Raw genomic sequence first — 27,937 nt, 5'->3', positions numbered from 1 at the left:
CACCCGGACTGTCCTCAGACGAGTAATGAGCCGCAATCATTAGTCCAATGTATGTGACAGAGAAAGTCTAATTAACAAATCATATTTTTATATGAAATTTAAGATTCAGTGTGTGCAGATGATTATACGGAGTTTGAATACCACCCTGCCAGGCAGAAAAAGACAAAATGCTTTAGCTCCCATTAGTTTAATAACTTCTTAATAGTTTAGTTCAGTGACAGGGTAATCAAGAGTCCCAGAGGAGGTGTCATGGTTTAACCTGGCAGGCAGCTGAACACCACACAGGCCTTCACTCACTCCCCCTCCCCAACTCAGTGAGATGGGGAAGAGAATTGGAAAAAAAAAAAAGTAAAATTCATGGTTTGAGATAAAGACAGTCTAATAGGACAGAAAAAGAAGAGGGAAAAAATATAAAAGAATTAGAATATACAAAACAAGTGATGCACAATGCAATTGCTTACCACCCGCTGACCGATGTCGAGCCAGTTCCCAAGCAGCAGCCTCCAGCCAGATTTCCCACTAGTTTATATACTGAGCATGATGTCACATGGCATGGAATATCATCATAGAATTATCATAGGATGGTTTGAGTTGGAAAAGCCCTTAAAGCTCATCTAGTCCCAACCCCCCTGCCATGGGCAGGGACACCTTCCACTAGCCCAGGTTGCCCAAAGCCCCGTCCAACCCGGCCTTGAACCCTTCCAGGGATGGGGCAGCCACAGCTTCTCTGGGCAACCTGTGCCAGTGTCTCACCACTCTCACAATAAAGAATTTCTTCCTTACATCTAAGTCTACCCTCTTTCAGTTTAAAGCCGTTACCCCTTTTCCTGTTGCTATATCCCTTTGTCAAGTTTGGGTCAAGTGTCCTGGATGTGTCTTCTCCCAACTTCTTTGTGTGCTCCAGCCTATTCACTGGCAGGAAAGCATGAGAAGCTGAAGAGTCCTTGACCACTGCTTAGCAACAATTAAAACATCAGTGTGTCATCAACATTATTCTTATCCTAAATCCAAAACACAGCAGTATACCAGCTACTGGGAAGAAAAATATCTCTATCCCAGTCAAAACCAGGACACAGGAGGACACTGAAAGATCCTTTGGAGTAAATCAAGGAAGACAGGAGGAATTGAAGGAAGCAACAAAAAATGAAGGAAACTCCAGAGGACTCCCAGAAAGAAAAAAAAAAACAAAAACACCCAAACACAAAAACCTCTCCAAACAAGCATTAGTAGATACCACACCATGCCTTAAAACAGCCACCCCAATGCTCCATCTCCCCACCAACCTGAACCCTCAGAGAGCATTTACCAGTTGTAGGACTCAATACTCCACAAACCAGTGTGTGAGCACCCCTGAGAAACACTGTCCATTGTGATCCCACGCCCGGTGGTGGGAAGGATACTTTTAACAGGAAAGAGTTTCATTTTTTTACAGCAACCTAAGGAGATGGGAAAGCCACTCTCAAGGCCACGAGCATCAGCTGGTGGTGACAGCAAAGAGACCAAGAACAGCCTCTTCTTCTTCTTCTAGGGTGAAGCTGTTTGGGAAATGCAACGGACTCAGATGCTGAAATAAAACAGGGATGAGTGTGAAGCAATGTGAGAGAGAGAGAAGCAGCCTATTGCCCAAACCCCAAAGATCCCCATCAATCACCTCCATCATCTTATGTCTACTTAATATTTTTTGAAAGCAAAGGCAAAACCCAGCGGGGGAAGGTGGGACAAAACACACGGAATCACAGAATCATCTAGGTTGGAAAGGACCTTGAAGATCATCTAGTCCAACCATTTAACAAAAGCACAAAGTTGAATTCACAACAGAAGGATGGGAATAAACCAGATTAAATCTGTATTACTGTGCGTTGCACGTGACAGTCTTTCCAGGTATGCTTTAATTACTCCACCCTCAAGCGATTTGCACCCAAGGCTCATCATGTGCATCACTAAAACTTTACAAATTCCTCTAAATGTCACCATTGTCCCCATCTATGCATTAAAAAAAATGACCAAACAATTTTAAGACCTGTCCTATTCATGTCATCTAGCTAAATCTGGAGTGAAATTTTTCATCAAACCCATGCAGCCCATATACCTCATCAGGGTGCTTCAATTACCTTCCCAATCCTCATTCACACATTGTGAGAATTTTAACAAGGGTTAGACAGAACAATGATGAGATATATAAATTTATTCAGGACGATTGGATAGATTTGCAAAGATTAAAGTTAAATAATCTCTGATCACCCACAAAATTCTGGCTACAACTTCACTTGCATACCTCAGACATGACTGATCAGTATAACCTTTTGGTCAAGAAAATGTTTTGTTAAGGTGGCCTCATCAAATTCCATGTGACAGAGCTTCTCTGCAACGTAGTTGTCCATGTGTATGGACAATAGACATGAGACCTCATAGGAAAATACCAGTATTTGATACTTTCTCTTAGATTCATGGAATAATTTATGTTGGATGGGACCACTGGTGGTCATTTGGTCAAGGCCTCAGCTTGATGTAAGGTCAGCTTCAAAGACACACAAGGTTCTTCATGGCTTTGCAACCATCCCTGTGCATCATGCACAAGAGCAGACGGGGCTGGCTGTTAAACTGCAAGCAGCTATCAGATATCCTGGTGCAACACATTCGTGAAGACCTGGCTCTCATGCAGAAAATATCAGCACACAGCATCCATCACCTGCCCTCCCTTCTCCCTCCCCACCTCCTTCGCCCTCCCTGCCTTCACACCACCTTCATACAGTTTAAATGACCTAAATATAAACAGAACACAGATAAATTCAAGCTAGGCTTTGTAACCACAAGTATACACCAAGGTTTATATCCCATCTTTCCTTCATCACTATGTCAGACTGAGGCCATAACTAGATCCAGCTAATATAGAAAAAAAGAAGAGAAGACACAGAATGAGGGGAAATCCTAGTATGGAAAAACTAAAGATCTGAAATTTTCTGTTTCCCTTTGATATATTTATTTTTAGTGGGAATAATTTGAAATTTATCAGGCATGTAAAAATGGTGAGCATTGCCTTCACCCCAAATTAAAAAAAAATTTCACCATTAATTAACCAACACAAGTCCTCAACACTTTTTCTCTAGTGCACATCCTTCTTTTTGTTCAGGGATCCATAAATGAGCCAATATTACACCCTTGAAGAGGAAGAAGTTTTGACAATAAAGGAAGCTATAGAAGACTTTTGGTTGCTTGTGCCACATATTGAATAGCAAGTACCATTTGTTTCTTGGCCTCAGATTTAATGAATAACCCTGGAAAAAGGGGCTACACCCCAGATGTGTCAAGAGGATTACACCTTTGAAGAACTGTAATGTCTGGTTCTCACAAGACATTTCTAATTAGCAGGACACATTGGTCATACAGAGTCATTCACTCCCTATTTGAAAATCAGTTCCCAAATCTGGAAGGACTGAGCACAACACAGTGTCATTTATTATACTGACCTTCAGTCTTAACACAGTCTCAAAATTAGCCTGAATCCTGTTTTCTGGGATAACTTTGGTTATTGTAATTTGCCCGCTAGCTATGAACAAAGAGGTCACAATTTTATTAGTCACACCAACATTTCTGTTTCTGCTTGCTGGTCTGACTGGAAAGGTAGTCAGTAAATATGATTTTGCCATTATTTAGCATGAAGCCACAGGCTTTGGCTGACCTGAATAGTGCAAGGTCTCAAGGACTTGTCTGAGCTTGTCTTGACCTGGGCTCATCTGAGCTTATTTTAGCTGCAATAACAATTGTCTGGACAATTGCCACTGCCCAAATTTGTCTTAGTTTAACATCAGTTTATAGTAATAACAAGTAGCTATTCTGTCTATGACTCTAGAGTAAAATGAGGCATGGACTAGTGCAAACATGAGATGGTACTTGACATCCTAGTCTGTAAATACATCATGGTTCATCAACAGCAGCGCTACTTTGCGAACCAAGAAAAACCAGTTTTAGAGAGACAAAAGAGAACAGAAAATCTGAATAACTGGGAACCAACAAGACAAAGGTACTGGTAATAACAATTATAACTATTATTAGTGAACCTTGGTGTAGTAGTTAGGTAACGTGGACAATCAGACTGGACTAACAATAAAACCATGGCTCCATATAAATGGTCCCTTTTGCCCCAACAAGGTTTGGAAGAATAACAAAATGTACAATGTTGTGGTGTTGTAAGGTTGGGGTCACTGGAGGATGCTAGGGACACATTGCCATGCAAACTGATGGGCTCAATGTATGCTGCTACATCCTTCAGTCCTCAGACTACTGTTATAGTGTTGACCTGAGAGACACAGCCCCATTTTGAAAGTGAAATACTGATTCTGACAGTGACTAAAATACCTCCCAGCAATTTTTCTCATTCTTAGTACTATTACAACTGCTTCTAGAACAGTTGCTGTCCCAATGAAGTAAACATTGTAGGAGTTTTACATACCTTATTTTGATATTCAAAGGACTGCTGACTAAAACTGTAATAAATACCAGGAGGTTGGACATCACCACAATGAAGACAGGATAGAGATAAATTTATGTATGTGCCAAAACCAAATGCTCAGGCCGCAATGAATTATTTTAGGCTTTGAACTTCACTTGCAGTATTTCATGCAGAAACACTGTCTTTAGTGAAGGACTCAATTCAAAGAACAAATTTAAGCCCAGTTACTTCACCAGGCTGAAGGGTAGACCCAATCCATTTTTATAGAACATTTGTTGTCACATTATTATATCATTTATCTCAATTTAAATGTGCTTTCTTTTTTTTTTTTTTTTAATATACATTTACACAACAAACTGTTTGTCATTAACAGATTTTTTTATGTGAGGAATAGCAGAGCCCCATGATGGGGCAGGGACACCCCAGAGGGACTGCAGCCATACAGGCTTTTTGCTGTGCACATTTTCAAACTAGTCAGGTTATTTATCAAAGCAAACAAATGAATAAAGTCCCAAAATAAACAAGCAAATAAATGACAGCAGGCCTTTTTTTAGCGTGTTTAAATCAAGCATCCCCTAATTACCACATTAAAGAGTGTTGCACACCCACCATGCACATCGCTGCTGGAGTGTGTAGCAACATGCACCGAACTCCCTCCTGTGGTATCTCTGCCCATGCAAAGTCTGGCAGAACAGGGCAAAAGAGGCTCTTCTTAGCTAACTTACAGTAGTACTACTGAAAGCAGTACTACTACGGTAATGCTTTCTGGTCAGAAGGCAAAGAGCTCAAATCTGGAGGTTGGGAATGAGCAGAAGGAGGGACAGTGGGTTTCACACATCCTCCTTTTCCCATGCATTCCTGTTTTCCCCTTATAAAGGTGCCTGGAGAGTGAATGGTTAAAATAAGCTGGACTATTGTACCTACATCTTTTAAAAGATCATCTAAAAGCTTAAAGCCTGAATCAGTGTCAGTGTCACACATTTTGTTGGGGCCTGGGGGTGGTCAGGGCTCCTCTGTTTCTCTTCCTGAAAACTCAAGAGCAAGATGGAAGGTGGTGACACACTGAATTAGTCATTTTGCACTGCAGCATTTTTAAGACATTGTTACAAATCATTTAATAATAAAGGAGTTTTGGGACATATACAAAGATGCACTAAAGCATCAAGTTAAAGAGATTTCAGAGAGCAATTGTTTTACTACCTTCCAGTACCACAGAGATACAGAACTTTTTTTTTTTTTTTAACACCTCTCCCCTGAAAAAAATGGGGATTGGGATGGCCTTGAGGCCAGGCTGCAGGCTTCATAGGTAAATAGAAAGGATTGTATATTTCTTCTGTTTGTTTGTCCTTATCCTTACTAATCTAGATTTCAAAAGTCAGAGTTAAATGTTCTACAATACACAGAGCTCAGACTCTGCAGCCATGTGTTAACAACACAGAACTAAAGAAGGGAAAATTATTAAAAAAGGATTAAAAATAGCCTGTTTGTTGTTGTTTCCCATATTGAATAATCACAGCTGTGACTAGTAAATTGGATTAAAAATTACTCCAGTCCTAAAAAACCTTACCAAAGAAACCCAGAAAAACCCCCCAACCCACAACTGAAGAAAAATACAACTCATTACAAATAGCATACATCTTCCCCAATCTCTCAGACATTTATTTATACACTGAGCAGTACTCCTTTAAATACAGAACCTTACTAATATATAGAAATGGCTGCATACAAACCCCAGACAATCCCCAGCTGAACAGACACCTACCTATAAGCATATGCTTTGATCAGATCTTAAAGCTTAGTTAAGTGAACCATTTATAAAACTATCATCAGTGATCACAGTGAACCAACATGTCTTTGAAACCAGCATTTAATTAAGAAAGCCGTAAGATGTGATTATATTAAATCTTTGAGTCAGAAAACTATCAAAAAGGGTGCACAAGAAAATAAAGCAAATTCACAGCTATAATAAATGAAGATGTACAGGATCCAAATGATAAGGTAGGTAACTCAGAGCGCAGATGTGCTACTGCATCCACCAAGGTGAAAGGCACTGGGCTATAAAAGCTGTGCAGTCATATCTGCGTAAGACAAGAAAGTTCATGAAGAAAGGGAACAATTTTTTTAAGCCAATTGATGAGGGAGGGAAGAAGGGCATGAAAAAAGCAAACATAAATGCTTAGGGGTTCATATGAAAGCGTGGAGTCAGCTTTCCGTATTTTATTCAACTTTATTATGTATAGCATTCTTTTGAAGTCAATCCTGTTCTTCATTTCACCTAGGAATTATTCAGAGTTTGTGTTTTCTAGGCATCTTTGCAATTTTGCAATCATCTTACACTATGTCAAGGGTAGTTAAAAATGTAGTATGAGGTTCTTTACTTATTTATTTTTCCCGGTTGCTCTGATCAGTGTTTTGTTCTTGCTTAGGCAAACTTTGATTTCAGCTAGAAACTCTATTTCTCCATGAAAACAGGAGGCAATGAGGAAAACAGTGAGCCGTTCACACGCTCATCATAAATCTCTCCTCTCTCACAATAAACAGTCCATCATGTTCCAGCTCCCCCTCATGCTGATGATTTTCCCACTCTACAAGTGCCAGATTTAATGCCTCCTTCAGCTCCTACTCCCCTCTTTGTGCCTCCATCCGCACCATCATTTATGAATAAAATGCTGCCTGTATCATCATTTATTAAGCTACCACATTTTCTTGATAGGTCCAACAGCTCATACTAATGTTAATAAGACACTGTCTGTACAGAGAAACCTCAGAGAGGAATGTCACATTAAAAACTGTGGAGCCTCTCATGTGAGACTCAAGTGAAGTCTCCTTTCTAGGGCAATATTCACATATAAGGCATCACAGAGCTGGTAAGCTTGCCTGCTTATACTCTTTCTCTTCTCATTTTCTTTTTGCAAGGGGTGGGGAGAGCAAGTTGCTATACCCTAATGTTATTTGGGTATATTCTGGCTCCTGTTGAGCACCATCTGATTCCGTAAGTACTCCTACTCAGGTTTTAACCAACATGCAAAAGCATCAGATTTGGCCGCAACCCAGCAAGGACCACTTCTGTTGAACTATTCAGAGCATCCTGCATTGTATAACAGAGGAACCAGCTCTTTGGACAACATCTGTATTCTCGTTGCTTTTTTCTTCAACCCTAATCAGCACTGAATAATTTCTTAATGCTTTAGAAAAAGTAAGAAGTTAGGGCTGAGCCAACAAAGACTTGTGTCTTGAATTTGACCATTCCCCCCAAAATCTTGGAAAAAGATAAATTTGAACACGGTCCAAGACAAAATTCCTCATGAGCAGCAAACCTCTAAACAATAGAAGTACACTCCCTGAAACTACACAAGAATAAATGACTTTGCTCAGGCGTACCTGTTGTTCGCCTTGAGTCTTGAAAAATACCAAAGAAAGAGTCTAAAGAGGTAGGACACCAAGGTGAACTTCTCAGTAACACTACCCATCTGCACAGGAATAATCTCCTTTTGCTGAGCAGACACAGCAGCTCATGCATAAACCAGATCTTCCCAGCACTATCTTGCAGCCCCCGCTGAATTCAGTGAGGGAAGCAGGTGCATATATGGCTTTATGTATATTATTTGGATGGGTAAATTGGAAAAATTGCTCGGACCAGTGTACGGAAAATGTACTTTCTCTGAAAAGGAAATCTGGACAATTGCAATAAGAGATGCTCTGGCTTTTTAAGAGCTGCACAATCACTCTGTGATCTAGCAGCTGGATTAAGGAATATCTTCACAAGCAAATATAATGTGCTTTGCTTTTAGCACGATATAAGCATCACTGACAAGCATAAGCATCTCTTTTCTCCTCTTTATCCATCATCTTGCCAGTTGACAAGTGTGAGAAGAGTACTGTACATACTCATTTCATTTCTAAACAACAAAGAAAAAAAAAAGAGGGTCAGCAGTCTTGAATGAGAGAAGATCCCAATACTGAAATATTCAATATTTAATTAATTTTACACATTTGAAAGGGAAGAGAAGGTGTATAACTCTACGACTGTATATCCTGGTTACCCCCATAAAGCGATCTCTGTTCTTATATATGTTACCTCTATGTTGCAAGACGGAGCAGAAGCAGTGGCAGCAGAACCTACTGCAGCGGGATCAGCACTGTAACTGCTCCACTGGTCGCAAAACTGTGTGTCCTTAAATGACAGCTGCTGAATGAGGGGTTAGATAAATAAAAATTCCAAATCCCAAGGTTTTTTTTCATTTCATCTCCTTCCATGCCTAATTCATGTGTCTGTCTGGCAGACAGACACTCCTCGTGCCAACACACAAGACGTTTGGAAACACAACACAAAATGATTATTATATATAGCTAATAAAGTGGTTTACATATTTATGTAAGGGTGTCTACACAGTGTATATTGACTCACATATATACACTTTCATACACAATTTATCTAGTTATATACCTGGAAAAAAATTAGTTAAATACTAAAATAATGCTTGCTGGTTATACTGCTTGAGCAGAAAGAAACTAAGCCCCAATGGCTTCATAAAAATTAGGCTGAAATACAGCTGACATTTCCTTGGCTGTGACTAATAAGCACTAAACAGCATATACGACGTGTACTTGGAGCACTTCTCTCTGAGGCAATGGCCACAGCTCTATGAGTGTGACTGCGATTACTGGGTGGCAACATTATACCCCATCTCCCAAATTCTCCTGGCTCAGCGTGCAAGTGAGCTTAGATTTGGGAAGAGATGTGATCCAAAAGCCCACAGCTGCCTGTACAGACGAAACCATAGAGGGAAGAGCTGTATTATAGGAAACAGGTGGGTTTGGCCATGACTTTTGCTTAGAGTCAGTTGTCAAAGCCAGGATCAGTTCCTGTCTCACATGCCAGCCCCCCAACCAAAGCAGCTTGGATGCATGAAAATACATGACAAATATTGCCCTACATTTTTTGGCTTCTCTCTCCTCCCATAGCAATGAGCCATGTCACATTTCCTACTAGGCAGGATAGGGAAAAGCCACAGTCCTGAAGTCCATCACCTCCACCCAAAGCATCCATCCATCCATCCATCCATCCCTTGTTTTGCCAGAGGTAGAACGGGCAGAAGCATCTTGACACTTCCCAGAGGCTGTGCGCCTGTTGCGGGAACTGTGTTGGGTGTCACGTGCCCAGTCTGAAGTCCAAAAGCATTTCTAGTGCCGCAACACAACCGCTCATCCCAAGAGCATCAGCAGCAAACTGCAGAGACAAGCTTCTCATCAATCCTGTTGTCGATCCATTTGTCAGATGTTTTGCTGTTTAAACAAAGCCAGGCAGCTCAGGAGGCACATGCACAGCCGACAGCTTTTAGAAGAGCATCTTCCAACTTTTCTTTTTCTTTTTTGTTTTCTATTTCCTCATGACCCCATTTTCCCTCCCTCATCTTCCTCCCCTATGTAGAAAACCGCTATGGTACATAAAATGCTGGAGGCAGCAGTGCTCTTGCCGTAAAAACAGATGCTTTTTTAATTGTCCATCTCTTAGGCATAATTGGTTGAATGAAGACACACATAAAATAGACCGCAGCACACATGTCAAGGGAGGGAGCTTTTCTCAGCTGGTGTGAGAGGAAGAAAATCTCCCTCTACCAGCCTGAGAAATGCAATAATTTAGCTGGATCCACTCAAATTCAATTTTCAGTGCCATAATTACTGTGGTATGGTCCTGTAATATGGTAACCTCTACCTTGTGACCCAGATTTCCCTTTTAATGGCTTGTTAGCAGCATGGTCACTCAGACATAGCCAAGAGACATACACAGAGCTACGGGATGGCTGCCATCCACGGTAAGGGAGCACCTGGGTAAAACGCACAGGCATCTACTCCCCTGCTTAAAACTAACATTTCTTGCCCTATACCAATCATATCTATATAGGAGAAAAAAGTTATTCCTTTTTCTGGTCATTTCCTCATTGCTGGAAACCTTTTCTCTTGTCATCCCTGTCAACTCTAGATTTAACCAGAATGCAATGATCCTGCACTCCCAGCTCTGTGTGAAATCACATTCAATAAAGATTAACAACCAGAATGCTGGTAAAAAAAGGGGAAGAAAAAAATTTTAAAAAAGAAAAAAATAGTGGCATCTTTTTAATTAAACTTGGTTTGTTGTTTGATTGAAACTTTCATACAAGATTGCTTCCCAACTTTCTGATTAAATAATTGTAAAACCTTAAAAATTCAAAAGGCTCATTTTGTCCATCTACAAAATGAAGAAATAAAACTGGGACCTAGATTTTCAGCATTTCTACTGAGGTTTTTAATATGCCTGTTGCTATAGTACTGTGAAATCTTTTTACAAATGAGTCTGAAATATTATCAGCATTCCAAGAGGTAATTACAAAAGGAATAAAAAAGAAATCACTATTTTTTCCTGTGTCCTTTACAACCTTTAAACCTAGATTTGTAATTGAAGTGCAAACTGACCTTTATAAACTGTACAGCATTGCTAAAATACATTATTCTACAGGGCTTGGGGGAATTTGCCATGTTCAGCAATTCAATAATCTTACTTTCTTTCATTTATGTTCTTCAGACAATGTGACATAGCTGGATTTTCTCTCTACTCCAGATGCAAATCAAGCAGGAAAGGTTGAGGAGCTTTATCAACTCTATAACCTAAATCCCCTGTCAATTTGCTGCTATAACCTGCTTTTTGGCAAAGAATAATTCAGCTGGTTTCCCTACCTTCTCAACATCTCAGCAGCTAATGCTAACAGACAATAGTTTTAACAGTGCCCAACCCATGTCAGCACCACTCTCTGCCAGTACAACCCCAGCTTCTCTTGGTTCAGCTTAGTTTGCACTGTCATAGAACCATAGAATCATAAAACCATTTAGGTTGGAAAAGACCTTTAAGATCATCAAGTCCAGCTGTTAATGTAACCCTACAAAGTCCACTACTAAACGATGTCCCTAAGCACCACACCTACACATCTTTTAAATATCTCCAGGGATGGTGACTCAACCACTACCCTGGGCAGCCTGTTCTGTGCTTGACAACCCTTTTGGTGAAGAAATTTTTCCTAATATACAATCGAAACCTCCCCTGGTGCAACTTGAGGCCATTTCCTCTTGTCCTATCGCTTGTTACTTGGGAGAATAGACTGATATCCATCTCGCTACAACCTCTTTTCAGGTAGTTGTAGAGGGCGATGAGGTCTCCCCTGAGCCTCCTTTTCTCCAGGCTAAACAACCGCAGTTCCCTCAGCCATTCCTCATAAGACTTATTCTCTAGACCTTTCACCGCTCTTCTCTAGACACGCTCCAGCATCTCAATCTCCTTCTTGTAGTGAGGGGCCCAAAACTGAACACAGTACTCAAGGTTTGGAATCTGCGTTGGCACCTGCATCTGCAATGCAAGTCTATCTTTCTGTTCTCATGTCCTTCCTTCTACCAGGGACAGGTTTACCTGAATGACTGACACTAATTTACCTCCCCCCATTCCACAGGCAGCATCATATATGTTGATCCAACTTATGGCAACCTGTATCACCACTTTCCTTTTACATCTTTGCTAAGTCATCTCAGTTAACTTCCTCTGAAGTCCTGCATAAAGCCATGATCAAAACGGCATCTGGAAGTAGCATTTTGTCACAACGGTGGTACAAGCTTACTAGACAGCACAGATCAGCTACATGCTATTTTTGGCCATACCCAGGATTTTTCAGTTTTCATCTCTTGGGAGTCAGTACCAGAAACAAAAGCTGCTGTTCCTTCTTCTCCAGCTATGTTTGTATTTCTCCCCCACCTGAGGTTTCGCCTCCAAGAAGCAAGACTGGACCCCAGCCACAATCACCTCCTCTCAAGGCAACAGATTTCTCCATTTTTCACCCAAAAGGGAAGATATTATTGTTTTTAACACCATCTAAAAGGGTGTTAGACAAGACTTTGTCGCACAGGGTTACCGTTTCCTGCAGCTTAAGAGAAAGAAAAGGAGAAATACAGTTGAAAAACGTATTCAATGCTCAAGCTTTTGAATGCTTTAAAAAGTTTACTTTTTTTGTCTGCACCTTTCGTAAAGTGGTTGTTGCCATGGGACTAAGTGGCATAGCACTCGTGGTACTCAAACACTCAAACTTTATTGAACTGTTTACTGTTGCAAAGTGCAGGGGGTCACGTGTACAGTCTTAACGTTCTGGACTTATTTACTGTGATAATATTAATAAAATAACTTACAGGAGGATGAAAATTCCTCTTCAGCTAGTTTAACCCCCAAGGACGTGTACTGGGGAACTAAGATTTTTTTTCCCCTCATTATCTTCAATCTAGAAAGAAAATTCCCATTTTGTGACATTTCAATCTAGGAAAGAAGCATGACATTACTTGTTCATTATTCTGCAAGACTGAAGGCATGAAGATCACAGGATGCGAACAGGCAAGCTCTCCATGTACAAATTCAATCTGTGTTTTGTGAACAGAGAGAGAATATGAGGAGACAGCACTATAAAATGTCCTGGTAAACACATATAATCCCCTTGAGGTTGAACCTTCTTCAAAATAAAACTTGCATGTTTGTTGAACACTTGACCTTCAGCTTTGTTATTCAAGAGGAGGTCATAGACCCGTGGCAGATCACAAGCATTTTCTGGAATAAATCTGATAAATCACATGCTGAATTCCAAAAGCTGTGACACTACTAACAATCAGTCAATGCTGTATTAAAATTATAATTTCTTTAAAGCAGCCTCTTCTTCTCTTCATGTCTCTGTAGTTTTCATCTGGCGTTATTAACTTCTTTTACTCCAAGACATTTTCCCAAAGAGCATCCTCATCTGGCTTATTTAGTTCCACTTCAAACAAGGTAGAGAAAGGGGTTTAAACCCCTATGAGATTTCCTTCTGATCTCCCATTACTGCTCTGTGGAAGTGTTACTTGCCAAAAACTATCTCCTTACTCGGTTAAAACATCCAATATCCACATAAATTGCCCAAAGATTTGATTAACCCCTGGTGGTGCCTCCTGAAATGGGAAGACGGATGGGTGTCTCTGTGCAGAGGGTTTATTAAGTTCCCCATTGAGCACGGTGCGAAAGCAATCATCTATTAGAGCACTGCAGTGATTAAATGCAGTGATATTAGCAAGCCAGATAGACTTCTGCACCAGGCAACAGCTCAGCAGATCCTCATACTCTTCTCTGAGGTTGAACTCTACTTTTTTTATTTCTTTTTTTCCCCCTCAAATCCAACAAACCTTCCAGAGGATGCTAATTGCTTCCACAGATAGCCTGCAGAAATGCGACTGAATGGATCAGCTGAAGCCACAGATCAAAACAAATGTCATTCTCCTTGACAGGACTGCTGCTCCTGGCTTTATGGCCAGTGTAAGACTCAGGGAATAAACAAGACCTTACACAAAGCCAACAGAAGTATTACAGTAAACATTATCATGTTTGGATTAGTGTATCAGACCCCTGAAGGACTCCATGGCAGAATGGATGCTCGGCGCTGAAAACCATGCACTCCACGCCCGCGTACATGAATTATTAAACAAACTTCATCCCACAGGTCCCTCCAGTCAAGCAATATGAACTGCACCACTGAGTGTGTAACTATGGGCATAAAATCTTACCGTAAACACGCAGACATCCTGTCCGCCCTCTAGGAATATTTTGTTGGTCTAAAAAAGTTTACAAAACTTGGACTTAAAAATCCAGAGGCAAGTCACTCCAATCAGGATCTCAAGTCATTAGATAAACTTCCTGCCCGTGGATATTTCAACCCAAATAAAAAATTGTTTGCCCTCTGCAGACTGCTGACAGAATGTGAACTCATCTTTCACTATCTCTAACTCTGTGGGTGGAAAGAGGCAAAATATTTGAAGTTGGTTTGGTTTTTGAGGTGAGAGAGGATGAATTTTGCTCTGTTGACTCCAAATGCCAATCTTTAAACTAGTCAGATACCGTATTTCATTTCTAACACACGAGAATGTCAAAAGAGGTAAACCCAAAACTAAAAAACTAGTATTTTGGACAATAATAGGAGGGGAGATGTGCATATTTTTGAATGATTAAGCTTAGAAATGTTTCTGAAAAATTAGCAAAAGTATTGCTGTTATCATGGTGGTCCAGAGATAAAAAGGGAGAGAGCCGTTTATTCGATTTATTTATTCCTCCTGCTTTCACCCATAAAACAAACAAACAAAAAAAATAACATCAGTGTGAGCTCAGCGTTTCCCAGATAAACATCTTAGAATAAAGTTATGAAAAGACCAAGCACGACAGCATTTTTACACATAGAAATATCCAGCTACACTTCTGGTAGTGTAAAATTTTCTTGCTGCAAATAGAGTGCTCGCTGGAGGATGCAGTTGGCTTCCAAAATGGGAGCTTACCCTTTTCACCTGAGGCACCAAATCAAAAGGGGTGCATGGGGTGAGGAGAAGGCTTTTTTTACAATATCTAGTCACTGGCAGAAGACAACAGTAATCTCTCTGTTTTCCCAGATCTGTGCTCTGAATGGCATAAAGACCATGGGATGTTACTGTGGACGCTGTTTCCTTGGAGTGAACGTGCAAGGACCTGTGCTCACATCGTGGTAACCAGCCTCTCGTGTTCCTAAACACCTCCACGGTGTTTAACCAGCTGGACCTAAAGCTGATGGGCAAATCTGCAAACTGGAGATGGGAACAAGGATATGTGGGAAGGCTGGGGCTCCCATGCAACCCAGTTTTCACCTGCAGAGACACTAGCAGTGAGTGGGCTCCCATGGTCTTGTTTCCTTGACTTACCATAACATCAAGGAGACATCAGAAACCACGAGCTGAGACATGAAAGCGTGAAAAGATGGCATAAGAAGCAGAGGCAGTAAGAGACCTTCAAGAGGAGACAGTTGGTTATTCCCCAGATGCCATCTTTCCTTGTCCCCATGCTTGCATCTCTTGAAGCATCCATCATTTGCCACAAATAACTAATCATTGCTCCACCACTTCATGGCTTAAAATTCACAGCCTACTTCCAAAGACTGTCTTGATGTGGGAAGATACTATTGCTTTGGCCAAGGTTTCTGCCACCTCAGACCTCTGGCAAGGGCAATTTGGGAGGAAAACATTAAAAAGAAAAACTTCTTTGACAGATTGATTTGTAGTGACCATTAGAAACTGTTCAGGCATGTGAGGGGATACTCCAAGGACCTCTCTAAGCAGGGAAGGTGGTCAAAAGCAGATGAATTTATCATCACTGGAGAGTTCTGCAGTTCATCACCAGCTTTTGTAATTTATCACAGCGATGTCATATATCTGGAGCACTGGGATTCTTAGGGGTGAGATCTGTCACATAAATACACTTATTAATGCGGCAAGTGTATTATACAGTTAAATGCAAATGTTGCAATCTGGCAACCCATTTTTACTGCCAAACCAAGAGGGTTTTTCATGACAGAAATTGATGCCAGCAGCGATAAATGGAGGATAGATAAAGTTAATCCGACTGCTTTGAGTTGAACAGGGAAGGTATTACTTTGAAGGGTTTAACATATTAACAGAATCAAAACGACATTTCAAAATATTTATGGAAATCTTTTTTTTTTTTTTAAGCTTATACAAGCAGTATAACAAAACCACATAAAATATTATTAAATCCTACCCTTAATTAAACATGCTGACACTTAAAAGCTTCTGTCTGATTTACTTTAAAAAATCTTCTTTCAGTAAATTACGACCTTAAAATATCTTTTTGCTCTAAATGAATCTGCATTCCAGAGGAATTAAAACCTTTTTAACAGAAGCTTTTTTTAAAAAAAGCGTTTTTTTTTTAATTTACACCTCTCAGTTATCAAACATAAGAGTAAGATAGGAAAGCAAAAAGGAAACAATATGCATAAATGAATTGAACTGAGAAAAAAGCCTTTCATTTTTTACTTCAATTCAGAAAATCTGAGGGTCATGGATTCATCTGGCTCCCCAGCAGATTGGTGAGGCTCCTAACCATCAGAGCAACCATTCAGCCTCCCTGGAGCACACACAGAGGAAGCTGGGTATGCCCAAAGATCATGTCAGTCTAGCTAAGGTACAAATGACCCCCCAACTCACAAAAAAACCAAGGGTTACTATGCTTCTTAGTGCAATATTAGTTAGGTGAGAAGAAACTGAGCTGTCTGAATCATTCATCCTGAAGGTAAACTACCAGTGGCAATTCTCTCTTTTGATTCAGGGGGACCCTAGTGTCACTTGTGATGTCCTGGTGTGCCACCACACCTATTGCTGTTATTTCAGAAGAGAATGAACAGCAAGTCCTGTGCCAAAACTGCCAGTCCCACATATGTGTCTCAGACACCCTGGAGCATCTCAATACACTCAAGAGTCATCTACCTCACCAGGATGAGCTGAAGCTTGACAGACACCATAGACTGAGCTCATGTAGACACCTACCTTTAAGCATCTTATCCAGAAGAAGGTGATGTGAACAACCTGTGTCAAGCAAGTGCCATGGCTGGGTCCAATCCATCATAGACTTAATTATTATGTCCTGAATGTCAGTGGGTTTCAAAAGTGCTTCTACAAATCCAGCAAACCAGCTCAAAATGAGCCTGAGTGCATTGAAGAGCTCATTGCCATTCTTTCATTGACTCTTGCTGTTCATAGAGGCTTTAAGCTTGGATAGGGATGCTTCTTGTCCCAAGACCACCCCAAATGGGACATTCTGCATATGGCACATTGGCTTTGCTTCACCATAGGTATCATGTGATTTCAGGGTTGTGCGGTGGCAAAATAAACCGCTGAAGTGATTTTACTCACCCCCCCAAAAAAATCTTCTGATAATGTGGCAAATTTTATGGGGAAGGGTGAGAAAGATGGAGTTCCCTCTAATCCCAGCAAAGAATATGGCAAAGTATATATGCATTTTGGCACAACTTGCATGCCCAGGTTAAACATTTGGCCAAAAGGCCGGTATGAGCAGTAATCCAAAAGCAGCACTTTTGGCCTCTTCCAGGACCGTTGCCTTTGTTTCACCCCAAAGCAGCTCAGGTCTCAAACTGAGTTTCCCATTTAGAAAATACTTTGAAACTCCTTTGCAGTCCTGCACCTTAATCAGTTCTGCAGCATAGCCCTAATAAAATAATTAAAGTATTATACATCAGAAAGCATGCACTTCATCAGCATTCTGCAGACAGTGAGCGCTTCGTGGGTATATGTTCACTAATACTGCTCAGTTGGGACACTCAGACACTCATGGCCATAGCAATTCTCTGCCGTGCACCATCTTAACCAGGATTGCCATACCAATTCAATCAGAAAATGAGGTTTATTTTCTCACACTATACAGATGTAGAGCAGAGCCCTCTCAGTTGCAGAAAAAACCCGACGTATTTCAATAATGTGCACATTTTTTAAAAAATTAACGGCAATGGCAGAAAGGAGGTGAAAGCTACAATTCAGGCTTTTCCTCAAATCAGGAGAAATCAACACATTTTGCAGTATGGACACACTAAAATTCTAATCAGTATTAAAAGCCCCCAAAATATCCTTCTTATAATTCCTCCCTAAATAGGCAAATTCTTCTGCTAGTGACTGGTAAAGAATCCAAAAATGCCACAGAGTGAAGTTTCATGGGCTACATCACAGAATCACTTAAACAAGGGTTATAAGCAATGACTGTAACTCAATGCAATATTGTTCTTGACCTTGCACATTCAATGAGCTAAGGTTAAATATCTAATAAGGAGATATCATAGAATCACAGAACCATAGAATGGTTTGGGTTGGAAGGGACCTTAAAGATCATCTAGTCCCACCCCCCTGCCATGAGCAGGGACACCTTCCACTAGCCCAGGTTGCCCAAAGCCCCGTCCAACCTGGCCTTGAACCCTTCCAGGGAGGGGACACCCACAGCTTCTCTGGGCAACCTGTGCCAGTGTCTCACCACCCTCACAGGGAAGAATTTCTTCCTAATACCTAATCTAAATCTACCCTTTTTCAATTTAAAACTGTCACCCCTCATCCTATCCCTACACTTTCTGATATAGAGTCCCTCCCCTTCTTTCCTGTAGCCCCCTTTAGGTACTGGAAATCTGCTATATTGTCTCCCTGGAGCCTTCTCTTCTCCAGGCTGAACAATCCCAACTCTCTCATCTTGTCCTCATAAGGGAGGTGCTCCAGGCACTGATCATCCTTGTGGCCTCCTCTGGTCCATGTCTTTCTTATGTTGGGAGCCCCAGAGCTGGACATAGCACTGCAGGTGGGGTCTCACAAGAGCAGAGTAGAGGGGGAGAATCCCCTCCTTTGACCTGCTGGCCACACTTCTCTTGATGCAGCCCAGGACATGGTTGGTTTTCTGGGCTGCAAGTGCACATTGGCAGGTCATGTTGAGCTTCTTGTCAACCAACATCCCCAACTCCTTCTCTGCGGGGCTGCTCTCATTCCACTCATCACCCAGCCTGTATTTGTGCTTGGGATTGCCCCAGCTCATGTGCAGGACCTTGCACTTGCCCCTGTTGAACTTCATGAGTTTTGCATGGTCCCACCTCTCCAGCCTGTCCAGGTCCCTCTGGATGACACATCCCTTCCCTCCAGTGTGTCGACCGCACCACACAGCTTGGTGTCACTGGCAAACTTGCTGAGGGTGCACTCGATCCCACTGATCATGTTGCCAACAAAGATGTACATACTCCTCACTGAGGTGAGCAATGCAGGAAGCCTGGTTTGGAGAGCATGGATCACTGCTATGGCCAACCAGCCTCCACAGAAAGGTCATCAAGGACCCTTCATGCCACTGTAAGCTCAGTCTCATGGCTTCAAGGTATCCATCAAATGTTACTTGCAACTTGCATGACTACCTTTCTTTTCTTGAGGTCACAATAAGACTGGGTCAGGTTGTGAAAAAATGCAAGGTTTTTTTTGCTTTTTCCCTAACAAAATAGCTAGCTTTACACTTTTTGTGATTAAATTTTGTTCCCAGGAAGAAAAAAAACAAAACACTTCTGGTGGTACACAAAGAAGCCTTATCCTCCCAGTAACATTTAAAAGGGGATGCCTCTGAGCCCAAGCCTCTGTGTTTAGCTGGGCAACGGCATCCTTCACCCTTGATGTGTTGGGTCAATAATGAACAAACGTGGCCAAAACTGATACAGGGGAGCATATCATACTTTTTAGAAAGCATTGCCCAGGTTACAAAGACCCTTTCATTTCCAGCCTCTTTTTTGAGGGTGTTGGGAGAGTAACCAGACATACCCACTCACAAGAATAGAGACTGTTTTTCACTGTCTCTTGGAGACAGTGCTTTATCTGGGCTTTTAATTTTATTTGCCAAAATTAAAAGCTAGTTACCTTTTGTGCCTAATGTTGGAGAACCCCCTCATCCCACACCCTCCGGCTAAGGAGGCAGACAAATATCTTGGGAGCTTGGATTATTAAACCAAAGGTCAGAAAAAAAAAAAAAATCAGTCGATTTTTCCTTCAATATATCAGTACTTAACAAGCTGTTTGTTGCCAAGCATCACTGGAGAAAGCTGTCAGCATTGCCTACTGGCCCTAGCTCTTCACCCCAGCTCCATGCCCCTTTTTCCCTTTTTCTCCCATTCCCTTCTCAATTAATCCAGGGTCAGTTGTATTCAGCCAACTCCATCTAGAGCTTCTTATAGGCATTTATGTTTCAGTTGCAAGGACTTCCAGCTCCAATATACATAAGTATTTGTGCTGGCTCTGGGAAAGGCTTTGACCAAGATTATTCACTGTTGGGTCTGATATATACCCTACTCACACATCAGCGACCAAATCTGTCTCGCTAACTAGAGCTGACACTCCATTTGGGATGAACTCTCCCAAATTCACTTGCCACATATACAGTCCTTATTCTGAACGACTCAGCTATCAAAGGGAGAGAAACCATTTCAGAAAAGGGAATAGCCTAATTTGACAGTAAGAAGCCTGCTCTTATCTGATGCCCTTATACGTCCTGTGCATAAGAGTCAGAAAGTCTGCATGAATTTTAAAAGAAGTGAGGGAACTTTGGGTTTTTTTTCTGTTTTAGCAGGATCCTGCAGCTAGCGAAGCAAATACTTTTGCAGTATACAGACTATGGTAGCTAAATGTCCTATGGCAGGACCACTATTCACCATGAATCCCTATTCCCACATACTCTGTCTCCCCTTGCCTGCCTAAATCTCATTTTAGGCAGAGTGATAGTTATGTAGTTAGTATGAAAGTGTGGCAATTTTACTATTTAGATACCCACAAACACTAACATTTTCCTAATAGCCAAGGCTATAAACCTACCAAACGTTCAGTCATTGCTCCCCAACCATCTTCCAAGTTAGAGGATGTTCAAGGAGAAACATGCATCAACCTTTGAAGGAAAGGGGTCAAGTGGCAAAGGAGGAAGATTAAGCCATGATTTGCAGCCGAGGAAGCAGAAAACGCTGCCCCAAAGGTCTCACCTGAAGAGCTGACCCTCTGCTTGTTCCTGAACATCGAGATATATGCAGCACTGCCAGCTCTCGTGATTCATGGCATACTGCTTTTGCTGGTGCAGCTCTCATGAGAGACAGGCAGAGATGTTTGTAGAGTATTCAATGCTGCTTGCATGCATCTGGTGATGACATAGGGGGCAATGCGAAGGACACATCAGCGTTAGGACAGGACAAAAGGGGGGAAGACAGCTGCTGGTCCTCCTCAGCTTGACAGCCTGGAACTGTTTGGTCCAGAGATGCAACGAGTCAAATGGGAGAAATAAGGAGACCTTCTGCTAGAGCGTAGGGAGAGGGGATGAACCAGGAGGGTGAAAAGAAACAACTGGAGGAATTCTGGGATGGTTGACAGGGGCAGGGAAGCACGGTTAAAATAAAAATAATCTACATTTATCTATCTGGACAATTAACGATAATTCCAAGAGCAAAAATAATTATTGCAATTAGTGCATTATGCATCTATTTATGTAACTGCTCAGGAAAGAAGAAAATTATCTAGCCATGTTTTTGAAGTGCTCTGAAGAGTCAAGGAATTGGTTCTTAAATAAAGAAAAGAATAGTTTAGAAGTGCAAGCACAGTAGCTGTTCTGCATGAGAGAAAGGCTTTCCTGGGTTAAGGATCTCCAGCAGTTACTAAGGTGGTTATGCTACAAATAATTTTGTACATGTAAACATTTTTCCTGATTACATCGATCTCCACAGACTGACTTTTTACTCTTGCATCCTCTCCAATCTCCTAAATTTAGTTCCAAATCTTCTGACCATTATTACTATTACTATTTTTAATCCTCAAGTTTGCAAAACAGAGTACATGTGGACTTAGGGCAGATCTGATCCACTGATGAAAGCAATGGATTGGAGAGAGAAGAGAAACTGCAAACCAGTCTGAGCGTTTACATTGCATTGAGAACGTCAGTCAAGTCCATCAGGCAAATTACAGTGTATAAAACCAATATAAAGAAATAGAAAACAAATTCTCCCCTTTGTTCACAGCCCAATCTCAGCAGGAACTGCAGTCATATACACAAAATCAGAGCCACATCCTAAGTACTTCATTTTTGCATGCAAGCTGCATTAAGGGAAGCAGCTTTAATAAATTGTGCTACATTTGGAAAAGCCATTTTAATTCTCTAATTAGCATGTGTACAATGAAAACTAACTGTGCATGTTTGTGTATACACATATCTAGAAGAGAGAGTTTAATGAACTGTATCTATTGCAAGTAAAACTGAAGTTTCATTTTCTCAGTGTTGTGCTGTGTGATGTTGTGATGCAGGTTTCAACACCACAACACACTTTTCCACCTATAAAATATCTTCTTGCTCCTTCTCTCTTTCATTCATGGTCTTTGGCAAAGTGAGGGGTGGAGAGGAAAGAAAAAAAGAAAAAGCTTCACATTAAAAATAAATTAAAAAATGCCAACCAAAAAAACCCCAACGAACAACAAAAACTAACGACACATGCACAACCACAGAAAGCCCTTTTTCACTGTGGGCTACCATTTTCTGTTATCTACCTACCATTCTCTGCCACCTGAAACCAACACAAGCAAAGCTTTATACAATCAATACATGTTCTACCATCATTAATCACAGACAGAAAGGGAAAAAACGAAGTAAGCCTGACAAAAAAGTGTCCGGCTATAAAAAAGGACAGAAGAATGGGTGAGGATAGATGAGGAAAAAAGTGAAAAGGCTGGAACAAAGAGAGATCTGCAGCAATTCAAAACAAACTCACAGTCCATCCTGCAGCTCTTGAGTATCATTTGAGGTCCCCAGTGATCGAAGGCTTCTTTCCAGTGAGGTCACTGTCAACAGCAGAGAAAGAAAAGATAAAGAAGCAGCACACTTTTTCAGAGAAAAAAATTACTGCATTTTCATTCATTTGTTTGTCTTTTAATTTTGTTTTACTTTTTAAACAATACAATGAAGTAGCGTTTGGACAAGTAACTCATGCGACAAAGGGGACAACATCTAGCAATAGCCATTACCCCAAAATGGATAAACTGGGTCCTGTGGATACATAAATGGTGAATCCATGTATCATGTGCCATGAGATGATGGGGCATGACTCCTAGGAACAGCAGGAAGACCTCCATCCCATGGACCCTGCACAGATCTCTGACTCTTCCAGCCCCAAACTGTTGTCCATTCTGATATCTTCTATCTTGTTGTTCAAGACTTTTACACTCAAAAGTTCTTCTATATTTTGGCTCAGGTAAAATGGAGTGCTTTGCTGTGATTGTCTCCCGTGTTTGAGCTGGTGAGCTTCTTGGACTTTTCCATCAGGAGAGAAGAATACCCTAAGAGCAGCTGGAAGCTGGAAACATGGTTTGTTTTGCAGCACACAGTGGCTTCACATTTAAGAAATATGTATGTGTCTGTGTAAAAAAGTAGCAGGAATCTAGTACTGTTGTCTATTTACGCCCTTGAATGTTCACTGTCTTAAATTCACTCTCAGATTAACAGTGTGTCGCTACTTTTGGACTGAGTGTACCAAGTATGCAAAGCACTTCAGGATCTCCCACAGTGAAATATGCTAAATAAATTACATTCTTGATATTTACATGTGGAATTTTCTCAGGATGCTTCCAGTTTTAAAAACTCATAACACTTTATCAGTCATGCTTCAATATTTAAGAGAGGAAAAATGAACAGTTTAGAAACATGGCTCCATTGTTTCCACAGACATTTAAGGAGTCCTCTGTTTTAATGACACTGCAGACTTGGACTTGGCCTGTAACTTTGAACAAGACAATATTTTTCCACTGAGAGACAAAAACCCCTCTTTTCTTTTGGGCTTCTCTGGGTTGACACCAAAATTCACGAAACAGCATAGAAAGTAACTAATGTGCCCGGACAAGAGTATTCAAAACAAGCTTGAATACCACCATATATTTGCACCCCACTTGCTAGATCTCAATAACAGATTTTAGTGTAGAGTTTGGCGATTCAGTAAGATAAAGCCTCAAGGAATTGTCTATAACTGAGCTAGTAATTATTATCCTTTGCTGGATGCACAATGTGTTAAAGAATAAATCGAAAGTTTTCACTAATAACCATTTGCTTTTCTAGGAGAACAGCATTGATCCTGCAGAGATCTCACAGATATTATAACTCTCTCTCTTCCTCCCTCCACAATCCTAACAAATCAATCTCCCATGCAATCTATATACTGTCTCTTTCAAAGACAAACTATTCCATCATCTAAAAATACTTCTGGGCCGATCAACCCTTCAGAACAAAGCAGAGCATGGTCCTTGGAGAACGGACAACAAGTCAAGGTAGAGAAAGCATTTGTGTGAACATTGAATTTCTAAGAATGCGTTAATGTTATGTGTGCAACCCCGGAAGGGAAAACAGCAGCTGCAGCACCCAGTCACCTTTATAATCTGAGCTGAAAAATCAGGACAATTCACAGTGAAAGCTACTCTGCCAGTGAGTGGAGAGATCTGATATGGAGGAGGTTCTATGCAAAACCAGTATAGACCTTCCTTTGCTACTGCCTGCTTTGGAAAAGATGGTAGTAGGAAGCAGTTTTCCTATTGCACAAAACTATTCAAGACTTCACACACACACCACAAATCCACGAGCTTTCACATTTGTTAAATATTTAGGAAAACACACATAGTGGTAAAATAATCTGAGTCAGGAATGGAAGAGGAGAGCGTTTGTCAGTCAGGTGAGAAAATGACTCAAGTTTAAGTCCCTATCCTAATATTTTATCTAATACTCTAATTCCAGCATAATATTTACACACTTACATAAAGGTCAGTTATCCCGAAAGGACAACATACGCACTTTGGAATAGCCGAAGGTTGGCATTTGATGTGGCTCTTACCTGGGAAACAGCAGGACTGAGATTCTAACTTGAGTCTCCTGGATCTTGGGGATACTGAGATATTTTGAGATAAATCTAACTTGCTTTGACCAAGAATTGCTCTATCAAAATCTGTGTGGTTCCTGTGCTGGATGTGGAAAATCCCTCTCAATTTACCAGTTCTGACCACGCGAGCAGTAACTCTACCAAAGGAGCAACACGTTAAACTGTGCTGGAGAGATGACGTGAAGCCAGTGTTAAAACAGTGTTAAAGAAGGTATCTTACTTTAAAAGCCTTGTACACTTAATTTTGAAAAAGGCATACACTAGTTCTCCATGATGAGGCACATGCAGAAGAGATCACTGCTGTTGGAGCTGCACTGATTTACATAAACTGAGAGTTTGGCACCAGTTGTCTATGCTGTTGCAATCCTTAAAATCAATGGGGGATAAGAAACCATCCTGAGGTGGCAATGGAGACTTTATCATACCTGGGGGATGCTGAAAAATCCTTTGCTCAGCCTCTCAGATCAAGCTAATGGGACTGTGCATGGCACCAACCTGTCACGGGGCATCATTAATGAGGAAGTAACAGGAATTAGAGAGGGAACAGACCCATTAGAGCACTCAGGTTCTCCATCTGGCCAGAACAGGTCTGATTCCTCCAGTATATCCACCACTGAGCAGCCCTCTAGACAAGATGCACCAAACCAACCCCTTTTACAAGTGTTATTTATTTTACTTATAAATAAGGCATTTACTGAGAGGCAGCTAAAAGCCAAACACTGAAAGAAATGCAAAACCTTAATAAAGATAAGTAGAAAAAAAAAGCCATCAATAAGATAAATTCAGACAGTATTTGAGCTTCTTTTTGTGTTTTTTTTTTTTTTTTTCCTGAAACGAAAAATCATCTAAACAAAATCCCATAAAACTTGCATAAGTCAAAGCACTCTGAGACAACCTTCCCTATGCTCAACTGGGAGAGACCCCAAGGAATCAGAGAGAGAAAGCAGATGCAAAGAATAGGAAAAAGCTCCCTCTACCCATTGACACTTCTGTAAGAGATGAGATTAAAAACAAAAGTCTGCAAGCTCACAACCTGGCAGGGGAGTGATCCAGTACATAAACAGAACCAGCTGTCCCAGCTAAGATTTTTATTCAACAGAGGAGGAAGATTTCCATTTTCATAGAAGAAAAAGGAAGCAGGAGACATTTACATGTGAGATCAACCAAGATCATCTCAGAGCTGTAAAGATCCCCCTTGGTCAGGAGGCAAGTCCTGAACTGCCCAAGAAGAATTTAAATCAACCCAAAGACTTAGAGTTCTGCAAAAAGTATAAGGAGAGCAAAGAGAGACAAAGAATACAGTGTTTATTACTGCTTTAGTGTAACTCAATAAAAATCAACGGTGCTTTAAAATCCCAGTACAAAGTTGACTTCTTGTTTCATTAAAAATAGTCATTCCCCAAAGACAGAAAAAATATAGCTGAGACTGCCCACAACCTGGCATTTTAGGAGTCTAAACAAGAGAAGCATAGCATCGGGAGCTCGTGACATCTTTATCATCCCAAGAGGGAGAGGAGCATTTCAGGTGCATGGTTTGGTCTCCAAACATAACAGGGAAGCTGGAAAACCCCAAAGAGGCTGCAGCAAGGCAGGAAAAGAAGGAAAAGAGAAGCTGTGATTGGATTTATGCAACCCTGTAGAACGTTCCACACACCATGCCCAGTGCAAGAGGACTACAAAGCATCATCTGGTGAGCATCTGCAATGCAACCTCTCATTCGTTGCTCAGCTGCCTTCATAGTGGTACACAAACAACTGCACTGACTTTTGCTACATGCTCTGAGATGGAGCACGCTGGGTTTCCCGAAGAGATCATATGCTGTACAGGGCAGAAAGGATCATGGGCATCCTTTCCCATTTTATAATCCTACAACGTTCTTTACCTAACGTGGATTAGCTCTGTAAAACCTTAGTAGTCCACTCAGCATCCCTCTCCGCAAAAGCTGTACTAACTTTTGGGGAAAAGGCTTTGAAGAAGCCACACACTAACTGAATGAAACTGACTTTAGCAGACAAAAAATAATATGGGTGGTGAAGAGAGCAACAACAGTAGAGTATCTTATTGGCATTTCTTCAACCTAAAAGCACTTTAAAAAACATTATAAATTCATAGATTCATAGATTTTAAAGGCCAGAGAGAGCAATTCTGATTATCCAATCTGATTTCCTACCATAAAATTTTGTCCCATCACTCCTACATGAAGACCGTAGACTGTAGCGGGACTGAAGTATATCTTATAAAAAGACATTTGAATCTTGATTTAAAGGTTCAAAGCAATGCCAAATCCATCACATCCCCTCAATAAGCAGTTCTAATGGCTAGTTATCCTTATACAGAAAGATTGAATTTGTCTAGTTTTGACTCCTATCTCCTGATCTTGATATGTGCAAAAATGTTAGATTAATGAGCTCTATGCTATCTATTCGATGTCTTTCTTCCCAGAGAGGTACTTATAAACCATGATCAAGTCCTCTTAGATGTCTCAAAGAGAAGCGTGGATAGCATGCATTTTAAAGTCTGATTTGCAGACTTCTAGCAGTTGTCATAGCTCTTCTCTGTACCTTGTCCAAATTTGGAAAACAGTTTTAAGTACAGGCACTGTCATTGCTTGCTTCGCAGAGCACTCAATAATGGCAACTCAACAGAGGGCACATCCTCACGCACTCTATAGCATCTCAAGAGGAGAAAAAAAAGACCACCAGAAATTGCTCAAAACCTAATTAAATGGATTAATGAAATTCTGACAAAGAATAAAAATAGAAATTGGATTGTGGCATTTCAAAAAAGATGCGCCATTCATCTTAAGGGTTTCTCAGGATTAACTCCACTACAGCAGGAGTTGTGATTACAGCACAGAGGCATATCAAGTCAGACCTAACCTGGCTAGTTTAGGTATTACTAGCACTCACTGACTTGCGAGCAGGTTGCGAAACTTCACACTGAGCCCTTGGTTTGGTGGCAGAAGTGCTACTACCATTCATCTCTACCATTGTCAACATAAAACTATTAGTGCTGGAGCAACCAAGACTGATGCTAATACAAGTATTTCTCTGTGTTATAATATGGTCATACACCCATCTGTAAGCCAAGTACCAGTGATCACAGCTGGGAGGTTCAAGCTGCTATGGTGTCCCCAAGCCCAGGTCACAGCATTGGAGTTTTCTCAAGGAAAAGC

At 40.9% G+C, this 27,937-nt stretch overlaps 1 protein-coding gene across 9 annotated transcripts in view; it reads right to left on the bottom strand.

Moving 5' to 3' along the window:
• Positions 1 to 27,937, bottom strand: part of TSNARE1 (t-SNARE domain containing 1) — a 508,113-nt gene that overhangs the window by 298,608 nt on the left and 181,568 nt on the right. For all 9 annotated transcript variants that reach the window (XM_074846421.1, XM_074846412.1, XM_074846395.1 and 6 more), the window contains one exon: positions 22,615 to 22,684. In XM_074846421.1, the coding sequence (XP_074702522.1) occupies positions 22,615 to 22,684 (70 nt within the window). The remainder of the gene's footprint in view (positions 1 to 22,614; positions 22,685 to 27,937) is intronic.

The sequence above is a fragment of the Strix aluco genome, chromosome 1 (genome assembly GCF_031877795.1).
Source record: "Strix aluco isolate bStrAlu1 chromosome 1, bStrAlu1.hap1, whole genome shotgun sequence".
Taxonomy (NCBI): Eukaryota; Metazoa; Chordata; class Aves; order Strigiformes; family Strigidae; genus Strix; species Strix aluco.
The sequence above is the reverse complement of the archived record's forward strand: the minus strand, read 5'-3'. Positions and strand labels throughout refer to the sequence as shown.